Genomic DNA, 18148 nt, shown 5'->3' with positions numbered 1-18148 from the left:
GGTGAAATATTCTAAGCCTCTCTTGACTTTGGGCAAGGATCAGTTATTAGTGCTAAAGCACATGGTGCCAGCTGGAGCGTGACGCTGTGCTTGCCCATTTGGAACCTGGACATGCTGGGGAATTTTTTGGAATAAAACCAGATGATGCACAGAAAGCACCCACTGTTTGTAGGTTTTAAGCTGTCCTTCAGCTCCCTCATAGCACCAAACTGGAATCTGAAACAACTGCTCTTACCAAAGCTGCATCTTATAGATGCTCTTGCCTTAGATGCTCTCACTAAAGCCTGAAGTCAGATGCTGGTGGCTCCAATGGGAAGGGAGGGGGATTTTCGTGTGTTTGATGCTCTCATGACCACAGCGGAGCTTCACAGAGGAGATGGTAGGGTCTGTTTTGTGCTAAGGTGAGTTAGTCTGGTCTGAGTTCGGCTATAGGCACCCTCCTGTCCTTCTAGATAGCAGTTGCACAGCGCTGCAGGAGAAAGTCTGGGCAATGATATTCGCTGGGTTGGGACCCACTCTACTTAATGGCCCGCAAATACAGCACAGGGGAGACACGTGCCCTTCACCGTGGCAGTGGATGTACTTGTGGTAGGGGTCCAACACATACATAAATCTCAAAGGTGCAAAATAAAACATAGCCATGTGAAGTGCTCTAAAGAACAGCTACAGCAGAACGTGTTCCAGGGCAGCTGTGATGTCAAAAGCATTCAAGCACCCAAGGAAACAGTTAAACAGAGTACAAGGAAGCAGAGAAGGAAATTGCACATGGAGGAATGTGCAGTACCTTAATGTCTGTTGCCAGGAGTGGTCCTTGAGCTGAACTGTTGAGAGAAATAGCAGGACGAGTTCTGCTTCGTAAGTACTGCTGTGTGGTATGGGGTTGGTCTGAATCCATAGGGTGGGCCCCAGCCAGGAAGAACATTTTCAGGTCTAAGTGCCTATGTCTTGCCAGCACTCAGAACGGTGAGGTGGCTCTTTCAGTAAGAACACTGAGATTTGTCTGGTAAGGATGTACCTGATGCTTCTAATGTAGTTTGTAGATTGCATCTGTATGCAATTCTCTTAATTGTATGACAAATTCTTCAAATTTGTTGCTCATTTCAGAGTTTGTTTTTTCTGTTAAATTCAACAGTGCAATGCTGAGAAATGCTAGCAAAACAAAACAAAACAGACAGGGAAGTACACAACCAAGCTGGTAGAAAGGAGAATCCCAGCCTTCCCTTTCCCAAATGCATTGGCCAAACCAAACTGGCTCGCTCAGAAAGCCGTACTTGCCCACAGCAAAGTTCCAGCAGTCTAAATCATAGGATCAGAGAATGGTTTGGGTTGGAAGGGACCTTAAATATGATCTAATTCCAACTCCCCTGCCATGGGGGAGATTGCCCCAGTGCCTCAGGGAGATGGTTTAAACACTTCTCCTGACACATGTACTCTCTTTTAGCATGCGAGTGTATATGTTAAGTCACTTCCAAATAAGCTAGTATGCCTCATAGCACCCTCTGGTGTCAACGTAGAACTTACTTCAGGGGGACAAGGCTGTAGCTTTTAGTATAGGGGCCAATAAGAGGCCAGCACTTCTTCATGAATCACTGTGAGAAGCAACCCCAGTCCCTACTCTGGAAACGGAGCATTACTGCAACAAGTGGAAGGGGGGCTGAGCCTATTGTTGCTCTGTGAAACCCCCTCATAAGCTGCCCCTAAATGTGCCCAGTAATCACATTTTTTCCAGATTCTTTGGTCAGAAAGGCTATAAAACCTTTCCCTCTTCTTTTTTTTTTTTTTTTTTTTTTTAAAATCACTTAGTGCAGGAACCATATGCCTGTTTCTCAGTTCTTTTTCTTTAGTTCCCCTTGGCTTTCACTAACATAGAAACAGATCCTAGGGCTTGCGGAACACTGGGGTGGCACTTCTCCCTGCCCCCTTTACCCTCGCAGGCTGCGGCTGCCAAGCAGAGGGTCTCTGTGAGGGAAGCCTCTGCTCCTCTCTGAGCAGCTTTGTGTGAGACAACCCCTTTTCACAAACTCTCAGGCTTGAAACTCCACAGAAGTTACGGTTCAGCAGGCTTGACTGTGACTTTTTGTCACAGCTGTCAGGGTAGGTCAAGGAGAGATGAAAGAATTGGGGGCTGGATGGAAAGGAACTTGCTGCTCTTCAAACCCTGCCCTTGTTGTGCTGCCCTGGGGGAGAAGCAGCATTTCTGCTTTGTTTCACAGGCAGCTTCCAAAATACCTGCAGATTTAACTTATTTTAAGTTATGCCAGTAACTTTCAGCCAGTATTTCCAAAGTTAGTCTGATTGCTTCAAATATTTTGAATGCTGAAGCTAAAGGTTTTTTTTGTTTTGTTTGGGTTTGGTGGGAAGTGTTTTAGCTAATTGCTTTAAAGAACACAGGGCATGATAATTCAGTGAATTTCTGAAAGGGAAAGAAGACAAAAGAACAAGTTTTCTAGAATATTGAAGACCAAGAGTGTGGCAGTGCAACCACCTGCTGTATAGCAAGACAGAATGACTGTAAAAACGCTCACTTTTGCCTTGTACTGCCAGTAACAGATTTACTCAGCAATGGCTGAGTCCATCAATTTGTTCCCAGCTACAAAACACCTTTAGACATTTTGTCTTGGAGACACCAAAGGAAAGAAATTGCAGTCCAACTCGATTTGTCCTGTGCCGTGGTGAGGGAGTTGTTCTGCTGATTAATTATCTTCACTTATGGAAATGTCCACAGGTTTCTGGCCCAGGCTTTTTGCCTTTTCTGTTGCAGCGACAGTACGTGCTGTATCTCTGCGGCTAGTCAGGCTACGTTGTTTGGCTAGTGTCTATTTTGAGTAAGACAGACTTTGATTCATAGCCTTGTTTTAAAGCCAGAGCTGGATACACTAGTCCAGCATCAAAGTTGAAGGACTCTGGAGCAAGAAAGTAGCAAGTTTCTTGAAATGACAATAAAGGAGAAAGCAACTCCTCATTAAAAAAAAAAAACAAAAAACAAAAAAAACCCAAAAAAAACAAAGAAAAGAAAAGATATTTGGTCTTGTTGTCTTGTCTATCTTTTTAAAATAGAAAAAAAATGGATTTGCATTTTCTTACTGGTGCACAAAAGGACTTTTTACTCTAGTGAACAAAGATAAAGAGCTGGAAGTTGAGGCCAGGGGAACTGGAAATGAGGCACTACTTGTTAGCAGCAGGTGATTAAAACAAGCTGTCACGGAGTGGAGCATCTCTTTTTTCTCAAAAGCATTCAGGCGGGATCTGAAGCCTGACTGGAAAATATGCTTAAAGCAGCCAAGCAAACAAGGCTCTGGTTAAAGCTGAGTGCTAAAATTCAATACAGTAGCAACTGCCCTGAATTTAACAGCCTCTATCATGCAGCAGATCAAACTAGATAAATGACATAATTTCTGGCCTTGAATTTTTTATTATTCGGAAAAAAAAATGGGTTGTAATCATCTAGAGCTGGATGGATACCTAAGCTCAGAACTTGTTAGTCTTTCTACCTAGTCCATGTTTTCATGGCTGGTAAAATTGGAGTAATGACACCAGTTCTTCTGTGTTAGTTTATGAACTGTTTGGCTGCTCCAGCCCTGAATATCCAGGCTAAGTGCTGCGCAGCAAGTAACGCACAGGGCCAAAGAGTGAACAGCCAGGAAACAAAAATCGACCAGCTGCATGTTAACTGAGCAGCAGCAGCAGCCTGAAAATGTGCCCAGGGCTCAATGGCAACTATTCTGCAATCATGTGTTGGGCAACACTTGCTAAAACATAAGGAGTGCAGAGTAACTAGCTCTGGAGGGCACTGGTTGTCCTGGAGGTCAACAGCATTGCAAGCAGCAGATGCCACTCGGCACAGCAGAGAGCTTTGCTAAAAAACTCTTTAAGTTAATTAATCAAGGCATCACTTGAATTATACTAATTAACAGGAGTAGGACAGCCACAGAATGAACTCCCTCCTCTCCATCACAGTTTCTTCTTGTGCAAATACACAGGAAAGGAGAGTTTTAAATATGTAAGCAACTTCAAAGTACATGAAATTATTTGCATCTGGGATATACGCTTATTATCAGGGAAAATACAACTGGTGTGGAGGGAAGGAGGTAGATGAGCAGCCTTTCATGAATTACGAGTAATTTTGAGATGACTGACTTATATTCACAGCTCCTGGTCCCAACAGACTGCAGAAAACGTATTAGTTCTTTCACAAAGGCTAAATTTGTTCCAGCACTGAGGGTTACAGAAAGGCTGGAAATTGCTGGGAAGCACATATCCCAAGACCTACAGTACAGGGAAGCAAATGAGAACGGAGCTTTTATAATATTTCCAAAGGACTGCTGTGATTTTTGTTACTCTATTGACTCATCAGAAAGTTTCAACCCAAGTAGTTCTTCTCATTGGCATGAATCAATGTTGTTGTTTATGCTGTGTGGCAGTTCTTCTCTGAAAGGTTAGGAAGGGGAGGCTTTGCTTGCAGCACTGGACTTAGGTACTCCGATGATGTGTCTTTGCTTAGCACACACGACATGACTTCCTGCCTTTAACATGAAAATTGTTCTTAACTGTCTGGAGAACTGATGAAAGGATGATGAACACTGGCTCCTAGATACTCTTGGAGGGACGTATGCATGTTTCAAAGACTATATGGGAAGAATTAGTTGTTGCTGCTCTTCCAGGCGCTTTGGTTTCAGCCACTCTTAGGCACTACAGGAGGGGAAGTTTCCCCATTTAACTTGATCCAAGGGCTTCTTACATCTGTGCATGTGCAGAGCTGCTCACAGCTCCCTGATGTGTCACAGATGTAAGAAGCCCTTGAAAATGCCCATGCCATTTTGCAGGGCTATGCAGAAGTGGGACGGTGGCATGCCCAAGATGTCCCCTCCATTCTCCAAAACACTGGGTCAGGCGAGCCACTACAATGTGCAAGAACCCAGTGTGAGCTGTGTTCTTCAACACACACACTTGTAAGACATTTTAAAGAAAGCCTTGCTCCTCATGACTGACCCAAGAAGTCTTAGCCAAGGGGCTTCAGAGATGCCTCTTCCCCTTTCCAGGAAAGGGATGAAACCATTTGGCTACTGGTTTGGAATGGGGTGGGGACAGGACTGGCTGCAATGGGACATGCATTCAGGACACATGTTCATAGCTCACTCTTTTTACCGCCATGAATTGAGGTGGGGAGAGAAATCATGCAACGAGAAGAGTATATGATGGAGTAAAGAGATTGAAACCCTTCATGCAGGTGCTTGTATAAATAGGAAAAATAACCTTTTCTGCCTTGTGTTTAGCAGAGGTTGTTAAATTCTGCTATTAATCACCTAATATAGAGTCCTGTATAGAAATAAAGGCACTGTCACTAGCATACACAAACCCTCAATATTTTAATAATGATGATCTAACGCTATCTAATTCACTAATACACTTTACCTGGAAACTCCATCTCTAAATTACATAAACGTAGATTACAGCACTCAGTTCTTAAAATAAAGAAAAAACAACTCTTCAAATTATTTTAAGTAGCACATAATAGATATGTACAAGCTTACAGATTATGGAAGAAGTAGTAAAGATGGGATGAGACTTAAATTTAGCAAAGAATAACCCAAATGTCTGCTGACTTTAATGACCTGTGTACTTTCACAGTGAGTAAGTACCAAAACCTATAATCTTGCAGTTTGACACCTGAATACAGTTTGGGGTGCAATTTCAGCAGCATTGCTAGTATGATCCAAGTATGCATTAATCATTTATTTCTCCCTACCCCTAACAACAGCTTATATAGCTAAAATTATCCTTTCTGAAGATAATATCCTAAAATCAAGTGAACATAGGAGCGTATGAAAAGTTTGCCCAGTGTCTGTACGGTGGTTTTTTATCATGCAAATAAAGAAAATCTCAAAGGCTCGCTGTAAATGCCAACGTTATATGTTTTATTTTTAATCAAGTAATTCTTTTAAACCTCACAATATCCATGACTGACAGGAAAAAAAGACATTAGGCATGAAATGAGAATATAAAATACATGATATGCAGAAAGGCAATCAGTGCTTTAGTCCCTCAAGAGTGTAAACAGGTGAAATGACTTTCAAAACTTCATCTTCCTGTCTTTTCCATAAAACTTAAAATTCAAGTGATTTTTCTTTTATTTCACCTTGTAAACAACATACAAGTCAAAATGGACAATGAGGTAATCTACACTACAGAAGATAATTTAGAAACACTAGATAAGACACAGTATTAATGACTTAATAGAAATCAGTGTTCACTTTGGTCTCTAGTACGGTTACTGTTATTATTACCACAAGCAACACATACTAGTTTAAGCCAGTCTGGTGATGTTTGTCAGCCAGTTGTCGCTTAACTTAGTAATCCAAGAGGTAGTAAAAACCATTACCCTTTGTAAAGATGGTTGCTCTTACATTTGGTTCAATGACAATGGTAGCAAATATCTTGGTACTTTTCAACATTCTCATAAAAACACTGCCGAAGCTGGTAATACCCAGCTCCGCTTTAGTATAAAAAAAGAAGTGTGTGTTCATAGATCGACCTCTTGTTAGCAGTCAACAGTTGTAACAGGGGTAACACAACCAACGATCTTAAAGAAGAGGCTGTTGATATACTAAGCAAAGTAAGATTGATGCATTTAACAAGGCTCTGCTTGTTTCTAAACCAATACTCAAATCTCATTAAGACTTCTAAAAAAATTAAGAATCAGTGCATCTGCAGATGTTCATATCTTTCCAATTACTTTTACATCTAGCGCAGGGAAATACATATATATTTTTTATGATAAACATTTCTTACAGATAAATTAATTAAATTAACTTTAAGACTCAATGAGATTTCCCATGTTTTTTTTAATAACTCTTCTTACAAAGAATGTTACAAGATCTATAAACACTTTTTATGGGGCGCTATTCACAAAACTAAGTATGACTGAGCAGGAACTCAAGGATAACACTGATGCAAAGTAAAACTGGGCTGAAAAAGGTGGCCTACAGAGGGAAGAAGTAGAATCCAAATGTGGTGTTTGGCACTCTGAAAGCTGGCTAAAAGCAGTATCGCCAGATTAATCATCAACTGTAGCAAAAAGTTACCTGGCTCCTCCTCCAAATGCAAGCCTTCCTCATGGCCTAACTTCTGTGGCATGTAAATAAATACAATGACCTCTTCTTGGGGCAAGAGTAAAAACCACCTCACAACGCTTATGACTACATCAAGTATTTTGGGGAATGGGAGGGAGGGAGATTCTTGTTCCAGTTTTAACCTTATCTCCAGTATTGTTAGGAGAAAAATACATCTGTCTGAGCAGATAGTTGAACTATTTCTACTCAAATGAGTTTTATTGTGAAGCATCCTGGCAAGGACAGGCTGGTGAATAGGGGAAATCTAGGCTGAGCCGATGCTGCAGAATATTAATTTTGTCCTTAGACATGAAGGAAGAATCCCAAACTCAGTCTGTGCCTCTTCCTTTAAAGGGTTCTTTGCTTATTTGGAACAGGCTATTGAAGGAGTACAGCTAGATTTTTTTTCTAGGGCAGCCCAGTGCTAAGTAGGTACCTGCTGCAGCTTGCACTGCACGTACATGTCTCTTTAGGAGATGTATTTATTTTCATGAACAGTGCCCATAATCCTTTAGACAGAAAAACAAAAACTCTTAAAGAAATGTTTGGAAACATCTCATAATTTCAAACGAATGGTTAATCTTAAGTATTTGCCATAATGTATGCAGCGGTGAACTATCAGTTACTTATTTAGTACAGATAAAAATTATGTACCATAGATCAACAGCCACCTTTAAGGCTAGAGCAGCACAAAGGTGTGTTCATGCAGTAAATATGAGGTAGTCTTTTGCTGTAAACAGAATAATAATTTTATTGTCACCTATGTAAACAAAGTGGGCTTGATGCTTTTGTGTTTCTTCTCTTTTCCCTCCACCCCTTGTCGTCCATCCCTCCCCTTCTAGAAAAGCTAAGCACCAGTAACTCCAACGGGAAATCAGTGGGAGCTGTGGTTGCCTAGCCTCTCTGAAAACTCAGACCCTGTGAATGTAAAGACACGAATGCTTATATAAGCAACCAGTACACAACACCACTTTTTCATTTCACAGGAACTTATAACACAAAACGCAGAGATCTGATTATCAGAAGTGTAGGTCTATGTCAACTCAGAGGTAGTTACTAATATCAGTACATAATACTTATATAAAGATACAAAGGTCTAAGACTATTTGGTTTGTTCTGAGTAAGCAGGTCTGTAGACTACTCTGTAAAGAAAAAACATTACATGGTATATTCCCTGAGCAAAGTTCTTTGTCCTGAGTATGTTATGTAATAGTGATAACATTCTAATATATAAAAATAAAACCTTAAGCTTTCAACAATAAGATAGGGTTTGGTATGTGCTCTTAGGAGTTCAGTCTGACTTTGGTGCGCACGATGATTTCAAAGAGCACCAATTACAATCTGCATGTTAAAAATACTTCCTTATCTCAGCTCTGAACTTGTTACATATAAACAGGGAATGACCAGTTTTCAAATCCACAATTGCCTATTCTATAAGGAACTTTGGTTTAAATTTTCAAAGTGACCTAAGTTTTGCATCTTTGCTGTTTAACCTGGTTTTTACACCGGCTAGAAAGTTAAGCAATGCCACTTTGATTTGTCTACATAATTTAAATAAGTTTACTATCCTTACGTAAGGCAAGGAAGTTCTTCTCTATAAGTATATCACATTCAATATCGTCAAAGGTAAGCTTTGCATTAGCATACTGAGAACTTCAGTATAAACCATTGAAAGTCTCACAAACACTGGCAAGGAATTCACACAAAATAGCTATCTTGAAATCGTGCCCTTCACTGAGGCATTTGATTACTGCCTGTTCACTGAAGCAGCAGCAGCAGCAATAGTAAAAGTCTCATCTGGCAGGACAAGTGGGAAGGGGAAGGCCACGTAATAAACCAGCTGCATACCTGTTGTAACAATCAGCTGCAAAGGAGGTACCATGTGTAGGACTTTGTACAGGACTTAATCGCTGTAGCATTTCCCGCAGGCTGTTTCTTTAGTTTGATTATCCAAGCTTAAACCTACCTGACTCTTTCAAGCTTTAACAGCCTGTGTTTATTGCCAACGTTAAGGATTATACAGGTTTCTCTAATTAACTTACATCTGCAATGGGATTTGTCAAAGTACGTTATCTTACGTATGACTTGGTAATTCAGGAGTTACAAACGGAAAGCGACTTGAAGTTTTGATAGGCTACAACTCTATTAACCCTGAGCAAGGGCTGCAGCCCAGGGAGTCTCACTCTGAGGCCACCAGTCTTTCTCCTCCTTAATGTAGAAGTGTGTGGTCCCAGCACGCTCTGGACTGAGGCTGGTCAGCAACAGTCTCCAGTTCACATGAAGCAGATGACACCCATGGCTTCTGGCAAACCTGCAGATTCCTTCACTCAGGCTTGTCTGCAGCAGACACCTGTTGTTCTTGGCTGTACGTATGCTTTTACCATCTGCAAGGGAGGCTGGCTGAGCAACCCCAAGTACTAATCTACCTTTATTCTTAAAGTATATATCCCAGGATCTCATTAGCTTTGCATTTTGTTTTCTTTCAAAACCAAAATGGACATCAACAACAAAAATCACTAGGGAGTTGTCTCAATTGCATTTCAACAGAAAATAAGACAGAAGACTCTTCAAATTGAGGGGCACTATGTGGGACCAAGAGAAGTTGCTGCTGCTGCTGCTACTGCCACAAAGGTCCCCTAAATGTTCACAGAATTGAAAGGGTTAAACAGGATAGTATCCTGATTCCACTCAAAAAGGGTCTGTTTGGTAACAACTTATACATTCTCCCCTACATAACAGTCACCTATAATTACAATTACAACCATATTAATTTAACAAAACATTTTGAGAAACCAGCACAGAAGCTACACATTCATTGTCTTTTCTGGAGCTTTAAACTCCACACCAACAAAGGATGGGGGCAATGAGAGCCATGCCAAGCCATGACACTGCCCTGCATGGGCACACAGGGAGGGAAGGGGGTTTGATACTTTGTGGAGATGAGAAAGAAAATAACTCAAATTGATGGCATGGGGGATGTCTTAGTATCTATTTAGTACCATACGGCAGCTTTTAAATATGAAAGTATCCTTTGGTTCACAAGAGAAGTAACAGTCTTGGATCTCACTTCTCTGTGTTGTTTTTCAGGTCTGGTTTGGTTTTGAAGGAGATTTCTTGGTTTTCTTGTTTGTTTCTTTTTTTTAAACATGTTTGGAAATAGGTTCTAGGAATGAGTTCAGGAACATATGTGGATACTGTGCCTATTGTTTCACAGTAATGTCTTGTGGGAGCTCGAGAGTGGTCTGATGGAAAAAATATATATTTATAGATATGTACACATACACACATGCGTATGCACACTCATACACACTTACAGAAGGTAAAACATAATGCACCCTGCTCAAATGTACTTTGCTTGGAGTGATTTGTCTGTCAAAGAAAAAAAATTCACAGTTCCTCAACAGTAGTTAAAATTCCAGGTCAGGTACTGATAATGAAATTATTTCCCCTGTACTTGCATGAGGTAGACATCCCAAGAGGATAAAGAAAATTGAAAGTTATGACAAATGTTTTAAGTTTTTTTCCTTTTCTGAACAGAAGGCCCTTTTCTGCTCGGTTCTTCGGGTGACACAGACAACTTACTTGATGAAGCTTCCTGTGGTGACCTGCCCGCATGATCTGAGATCTCCAACCTGCCCTCCTGAGAGTATGATGGAGATGAGTAGCCATGCGTTCCTCCCCCTTCTCTCGGGAAAGCAGAAGTGGAAGGCTGCGGCTCAGCTTCGTGTCTTCCCTGAGAACTAGTGGGCTGCTGCGAGACAGTTTTATGGGGGCAGTTAGCCACCATGTGCATGATGCTCTGACAGTAATGGCACTTCTTTGGCTGCGGAGGTAGACTACATTCTTTAGCGTGGTGGTCGAGACCGCCACAGTTGTAGCATCTAAAACCAAAGAGACACAGACAGTTATAAGAAGCAGCGTCAAACAGTAAGATTTTTGATGGGTGAGCTCAGTGTGGGCATGCACGTGGACAGAGCGGGGGCTTCTGCACCGATACCCACTGGAGCAGGCAATCAAATTTTGCTTTATACATCATTTGGAAGGTGCCCCTTTGCCGCAAACCCCACTGTGTGCTCGGGAGCGGGCGCCGGTCCCACTAGAGGGCACCAGACAGTCAGGCATCCCCTGCACTACAGCGCAGAGAGGAGATGTTCAGCCTCAGATGTAGCCCAGTCCTAATGGCATTTACGATTTCGATTCGAAAGAAAATAAATAAAGCCTTGGCAAGAGTAATAAATCAGGGTTTGTTTGTTTTCCCTCGAAATTCTCAAACCGCATGCACGCGGTGGTGACCCAGATGCCACCTTCAAACGGATGCGGCTCCCCAGGGACACAGTGTCTCCTCTACACCACACTGGCAAGGCAGTCTCCCCAGTACTCAAAAATGGCTAAAATCCACCAAACACTCTTCCATTGACCTTGTTAGGTAGGGGACTCCAGCAATTCCTTACGGAATCCACATGCCAGGAATGCCAGTCCGTGAATTCCATTATTCTAACATGTGATACAAAGGCATAATTATACGCCTTTGGTATGGCGACCCTGTGCCAGTCATGTTCACTGCTGAGCTTTTATTTTGGCTATTTTTCTATGGTTTGTTTCTTTGTTTCATAAGACTTGCACTGAATGCATAGACATCTAATTCGTTATAATTAACACTAAACCAATATATTTTTTTGCTTTGCCTTAACCATCAATTAATTTAAAAAACAAATGCACAAATACTTAGACATGGTGGAGGAAACTGAAGGATTAATTAAGACTGTAACTAGAACTAATTAAATGTAGAAAACAGCACAACGTGTCTAGATAAAGCCTGTATAGTAATATTTTAATTTTTCAGATTCCTGGAAAGTAACAAGGCACCATTTTCAGCTAGTATTTAGTGGTCACTACTAGTCTATGCAAAACCAAGAAGTTTAGTCCATGCAAAGCTGTATGTATAGCTGGGGTCTCACCTAAAGAATTTACTTTACCTTTAAAAGGAAAGCTATTGATAAATCCTGCATCATTTTTAAAAAGATTGCAACATGGCAGGTAACATTTACAAATCTACTCCGGGAAACAACCCCTTGGCACCTCCCTCTTCATATCTGTTCTTCACTATTAGCAAGACACTAACCATATTTTAACAGACAAAAGAGAAACCAGCATAAGTCGCCCATAGCATGCTGTCATGTCCTACAAGACTGACCTATAATTTAGAGAAGTTAAATGATGAACAGAACTTCATTATCCTTTCAGAAAAGGTTGTAATTAAATTGTCATTTCTTCCCTAAAATTGAATAAGAAACAAGAAACCAAAGCCATTACACTGAACTCTGTACTTCTATGACAACTGCAATAACATATTTTAGGTGTACTGGTTCCATGTTTATGTCACCACTGCACCGAAGTTTTCAGTGATTTTTCAGTGGAATTTGAAGACTAAACTTAGACTAAGTCTCTCTGCATTTACTACAGAATAACCCTTGAAAAACCACAATATAAAGCTTCCCTTGAATCAAGAAGAAAACAATATGTACAAGCCCCATTGTCATTTAGTATTGATTTCTCTAGCAAGGACATATTAAATACATTGTAAAATACAAGTGTCCTGGATCTAAGACCAAAACATCAAGCTTCACCACACACCCCCCCCATTTTCTTAATGTTTTACATTTTTAAACAGTATCCACCTCACTACTTTTTCCCAAATCATTGCTGATATTTTCAAATTAGTGATCCTCAATTAACAGTAGCCTTGGGTCTTCTTAACTGGCATTCAGCTATGTTTCCCCAACAAGCTTTCTGAACACCTTCTGGGTAAAATAATAAGGAAGTAAAACTTGCAATCAAAAAAACAAAATAACAACAACAATAAAAATCCAAAATAAAGACAAAAAGTGTTTTACTTTCCCTCCAATAAATACATTTAAGAAGTCACAAATGTGGTATTTATTATAAATTGGGTTATATTAAAACATGTTTCTTTTCTTCTTCATCGGTTTCTAGCAATGTATTTGTTCCTGGGCTTAGTATAATACAGTATAACATGGGACTGTGCAGACATTCTGGAAATTGTGCATTTTATCTTAATTCAGAATACAGACTTCTATAGCAGTGAATGCATTTGCACTTGCTTCTTTCCCATTATATCACATGTATTTAGAGTGGTTTAAAAAAGAAAAAATGTTTGAAAATAGATTAAAGGGCCTCAGTAGCAGGGTAGGCAGTAGCTATGGACAAATCAATTTAATCAGTCACTATGGTATGCACTGTGTTATCCAATTCAGTGAACCATTTCACCTCACCAATTGACCGAGAATCTGCTGTCAGGGCCCCTGCTTCCACTCAAGAGGCCTCTGTCACCTTTTGCATATATATTTATCAATACATCCTACTTGCAAAATATTGTAATTCCCTACATTCATTCAAATTACCATTAAAATGATACCATAAAAGAAAATTCTATCAGAAGCAGTTGTGATTCAGCTATAATTTGGCTTTTCAGGAATGTTTTTTATTTCCAATCAACTCAAGCATCTGGCTGAAGTGTTGCATTAGAATATATATGCCAGCCAGGGTGTGCCTGGACTTAAACAGGAGGGTGGTATTTATTCAGCTCTTTTAATTATTTATTCATTCCTTGTCAATCACTCCTACCAGAACAGATCACACCGTGCTCTGAAATGCCTTCTCTCTCGAGGAATTTGCACCAAAATGGAGATGGTCAGCCACCTCACAGCTCGCAAATGATACCACATGGCATCATCCATGCACATCAGAGTATGGTATTAAGCCTTCTGTCTAAAATACTTCAAGTCTTTGATCCTACTTGCTGTACTTACATTACAACATCATGAAGCCTAATAGCATACGATATGCACACACAAGCTTATACATCCACATCTCTACACACATAACTATATAGGACAATATACAAGCTCCTGCTAAGAAAATCAGCAAATTCTCATTCGAGTATGTTCTCAGAAATTCTGGATTAGTACCACCACACCGAGTATTTCTTCACTTCAGAAACACCATGGGAATAATGTATGCTAGCTTAAACACTACATAAAAGTTCATATGTAAATTACATCATGAGCTGAATAAACCACAAAAAGCCCTTTAAAGTGCAATTATAGCAGAAGTAACCCTTATAAAAAAGCAACAGCAAGAAGCATTTGTTAAAACAGGACTGTCTTTCTCACAGTAGGCTCCCATGATTTACTAGGTAGCTTCAGGCTGAAGAAGAAAATACAAAAAGAAAAAAGAGATAGCAATTATCCTAATGGGGAATCCTCTCTTCACTACAGCACTGACTGGAAGGTAAATAAGGATGATTTTTTTTATATTTAAAAGTTGAACATTTTAATGAAGGAACCCCTTGAGGATCTTGTCTAGTATTGTATTTCAATATTCTCAAGAAAACTAACATTAATACCTACTAATGAAGAAGGAAGAGAGCATATAGCAAGCTTAAAAAACAACTATAAATTATTCTTGACTGTAGATTTGTGGTTGTACAGAACGATACATACTAAAGGAACAGTGAACAAGCAAAAAACTTGCGATTTGGACATAAACTATGTTGCATCAATTGCAGTAAGCTGATGACTGAAATGCATTAGAAGTACCCAATTTCACACGAAACACAAATGCAGAATAAAACGCTCTCTAGCTTTCAGCCTTTTTCCTTGTCCCAGCAGTCAGCTCCTACTTAGGAAGCACACCCTAGCCCTATCCCTTTTACAATTCTAATAGTCCTGTTTTGCAAATATGTTTGCCACAATAACAGCTCAGCTGAACTAAGCAGTAAGGAGGGTAAGCACAACTGCTTGTTTCTCATTCTGCTTTATAATATGATTTAGATGATAATCCAACATATATGACAATTACAGAATAATTTGTGTGCCTCTACACTATTATTTGTTGACAGAAAAAGCTTTAAAATTACCCTGATGACTGACTTTTTCTTGGGGGGCAGGGGTAGGGGAGAGGTTAATATCTAACACGGATAGCAAAGGGAAGAAAGGGGCTACAGTCAGAGGAAGACTAAAATAGTTCACCAGGATATTCCAAACATCAACTTGTCTTTTGTTTTTCCTTTTTGAATGCTATCAGACAACACAAAGCTGCACCTTGGCTAACAATGCTCCATCTAGCAATGCAAATAAATGCTTTGAAAAATGGCATGGTATTCTAACAGCATATGCAAGTGAGATGTTTTTACAATACACTGAATGCCAACTAAGCAATTAAAGCATAAAGGACATGCTTAAGATTGTACCTAAATGTGCTGCCTTTTCCAGTAATTATTTTCACAACATAGGTAAAAAACGACCAGTTCTTGCAGGCAGAACACACAGCAGACTGCTTCCATCCTGCTTTAAGAGAACATTAAACTATCCAGAATATGGATCTTAGAACTAAGATACTTTACTTTTAAAAGGCTTCAGTGACTTGTCTTGAAATTTGGGTGTGGGGTGGTACAAGGGGACACTGCTGGCTGTTGGATGTGGACACTTAAAAAAGTTCAGGAAGGCCTGTGCTTGCTCAGGCACCACGTGGGACAAGTGAGAAACACCTCCAACAGTTCCACAGTACTGAAAGAGGCTTCTGGACTATTGAGGATCTACTTATCTCAAATCGTCTTTGAGATAGATTACTTAAATGTTCCAGTAACCAAACTCAAGACATCAAATCTATCACAGCAGCACTCCAAAGACTGACAGACTCGCAGGTGATTGCTGCTACATGGGCACCTCTTGTGTGTTACTGTACTATAAAAGGACTAATCACTTACATTTAAATGCAGGTATAATATGAAAACTCTTCTTGATGAGAAGTCTACACTTAGAAGTGAAAAACTGGTTTGAATATTCTTTTGAAACAGGGCATTACCCTCATGTCCTAAAACAGACAGCACATGCAGACCTCACCCTTTTAGAGCAAGAAATGCTGAAACTAAATACGAGGCTGCAGTCTTTGCAACTTAAAAACAGGCAAATGTCCCTGGACAATAAAAAGTTTGGTTGGCTGCCAAGGCAACAAGCTGCAGGAGCAGCAGGAGAGCAGGAGCAAGAGGAGCAGTGGCAGCAGCAGCGCATGGCAGGGGAGGCATGAGAAGCAGTGGGGACCTGCAGGAGCCCCCACAGCAGCCAGCACCTGCTAGCAGCCCTGCGCTGGGCACCAGCTCCCCTGGCATTTCACTTCCCCTTCTGCTGCTTTTATTGGGGGATTCCCTTGCAGGCACTGTTTCAGGAGATTTCTCCCCCTCATCACTTCCGCCCTGAACCTTTTAAGCAGCGTTAAACCTCACAGGGAAATAAAGTCAGCCTATGTTTTTTAAAAAGTCACGGGGCACAGGAGGTAGCCGTGCACAGCTGCGCTGCTGAGCTGCGCTCCATAGCTGCCCCACTCCCCACACCCAGCGGGGAATTCATGCAGAGAAATGTGGCCCTGCTTTTTTGTTTTTAAAGGATGAAAACTCACCAGCGAGTCAGCGAGACATACACAAGATGCATCAAACCTACATGCTCTGCCAGTGCCCTCCAAGAAGGAAATTGCTGGAATGTTTCTTCTTACATTCACACTGCTGGAGTTTAAGCCATTTTCTTTATTAACCTTTAGTTCATAAGGAGTAGTTGAATGCAGGAGAGAATACAGGTGACTTTGAAATGATCTAATACGGTATTAGGATTTAGGATTCAAACTACTGAATACTGAAAAAAAAAAACCCCTTAAGGTAAAGTGAAATTATCTTGCTCAATAAACTAGAGAATGGAGTATTTAGCATCTCCATCAGAGCATTTACGGTGTGTCCAGCAAGCAGTGTCACACTAAGACAGAAAATCCCACTAGCACTCTCATTTTAATCCATGTAAAAAAAGAAAAAAAAAAGTTTCATTTTGAAACTGTATTTATTTTTAGCTACCTAAGTTGGAAAATGGTGCATTATCAGTTCAGAAAGCAGCACATCAGGGCCACAATTAGATTTGTGCTGATCTTGTATTTGCTACCCTGAACCCCTCATTCATGTAAAATACTGTGCAGAGGCAGCATGCCGGGAAAGTTAATTGCAGGCTGTTGTTCTTCAGTAAAATTCAGTTTGCAAATTTCCTGTGCTTTACTAGCTTTTTGAGATTAACACAAATATCATCTTCTTAAAAAAAAAAAAAAAATAAAACCTCCTAAAGAAATAAACATGAAGTAAAATAAAAATGCTCACCTATCTATTTCTCTTCCAAATCCAACAACACATGATAACGTATCACAAATTGGAGACTTCCAATTTCATGAGAAAAAGAAAGACCCTCCATTTTTTTTAAGCTTTCCTCCTTTCATCTTCCAGACAGCCACGACAAGTGACACAAACCCACTGTTTGCAAGGCTTCCAATAACACAGGGTCAAATATCGATGATGTTTACTCTTGTTACAAATAAATAAATAAAAATGCTCCATTGTAAACTAGTTTTCTGTGGTTAGTTCTAAATCAATCTATTTCCTCCAGTGTAATGCAGAAGTAATATCAATAGGTTACAGTCTTTTGTTGCCTGGGCTTGGGCTTCCCCTTCCCCTCCCCCTCCAAACAAAGAAGCTGACAAACAACGTGGGCATTTGCCTGATAAACCAGGCCAGTCGGGATACAATTTAGCTTAAGTTTGGGAGGAAATGAATTTGTTTAAAATCTGCTAATACAATTTTACTGCAAGGCAGATTTTAAATTTTTTTTTTTGAGAACCGAGAATAACAATGAAACAGAAAGGCAATTTAAAATGCACAAATTGCAGTCTTTTTCTCCACAGAAAAAAAAAAAAGGAAAGGACTACACGGACACAGCTCTTAAAAAGTAACCTCAACGATGTTGTTTCCGTTCTTTCTTCCTTTTCATGAATCCTTATCTCAGTTAGCCACTCAGTCCTCTTTACCTACATGGAGGAAAATGATTTTTCAAATGATCACATAAACATCCTTCTGAAATGCATCCTCACGAAGGAATGCTTTGGATGTACTTTCATTTGTTACAACAAAAGGGTTTTCTTTATATTGAGAG

At 40.1% G+C, this 18148-nt stretch overlaps 1 protein-coding gene across 3 annotated transcripts in view; it reads right to left on the bottom strand.

Annotated features, from left to right (window-relative positions):
* Nucleotides 1–5907: 5907 nt before the first annotated feature.
* LIN28B (lin-28 homolog B) overlaps nucleotides 5908–18148 on the bottom strand; it is a 97026-nt gene continuing 84785 nt past the window's right edge. For all 3 annotated transcript variants that reach the window (XM_054063838.1, XM_054063839.1, XM_054063840.1), the window contains one exon: nucleotides 5908–10990. In XM_054063838.1, coding sequence (XP_053919813.1) covers nucleotides 10621–10990 — 370 coding nt within the window. In that variant the 3' untranslated portion in view covers nucleotides 5908–10620. The remainder of the gene's footprint in view (nucleotides 10991–18148) is intronic.

Source organism: Cuculus canorus, chromosome 3 (assembly GCF_017976375.1).
Source record: "Cuculus canorus isolate bCucCan1 chromosome 3, bCucCan1.pri, whole genome shotgun sequence".
In the NCBI taxonomy this organism is placed as follows: Eukaryota; Metazoa; Chordata; class Aves; order Cuculiformes; family Cuculidae; genus Cuculus; species Cuculus canorus.
The sequence above is the reverse complement of the archived record's forward strand: the minus strand, read 5'-3'. Positions and strand labels throughout refer to the sequence as shown.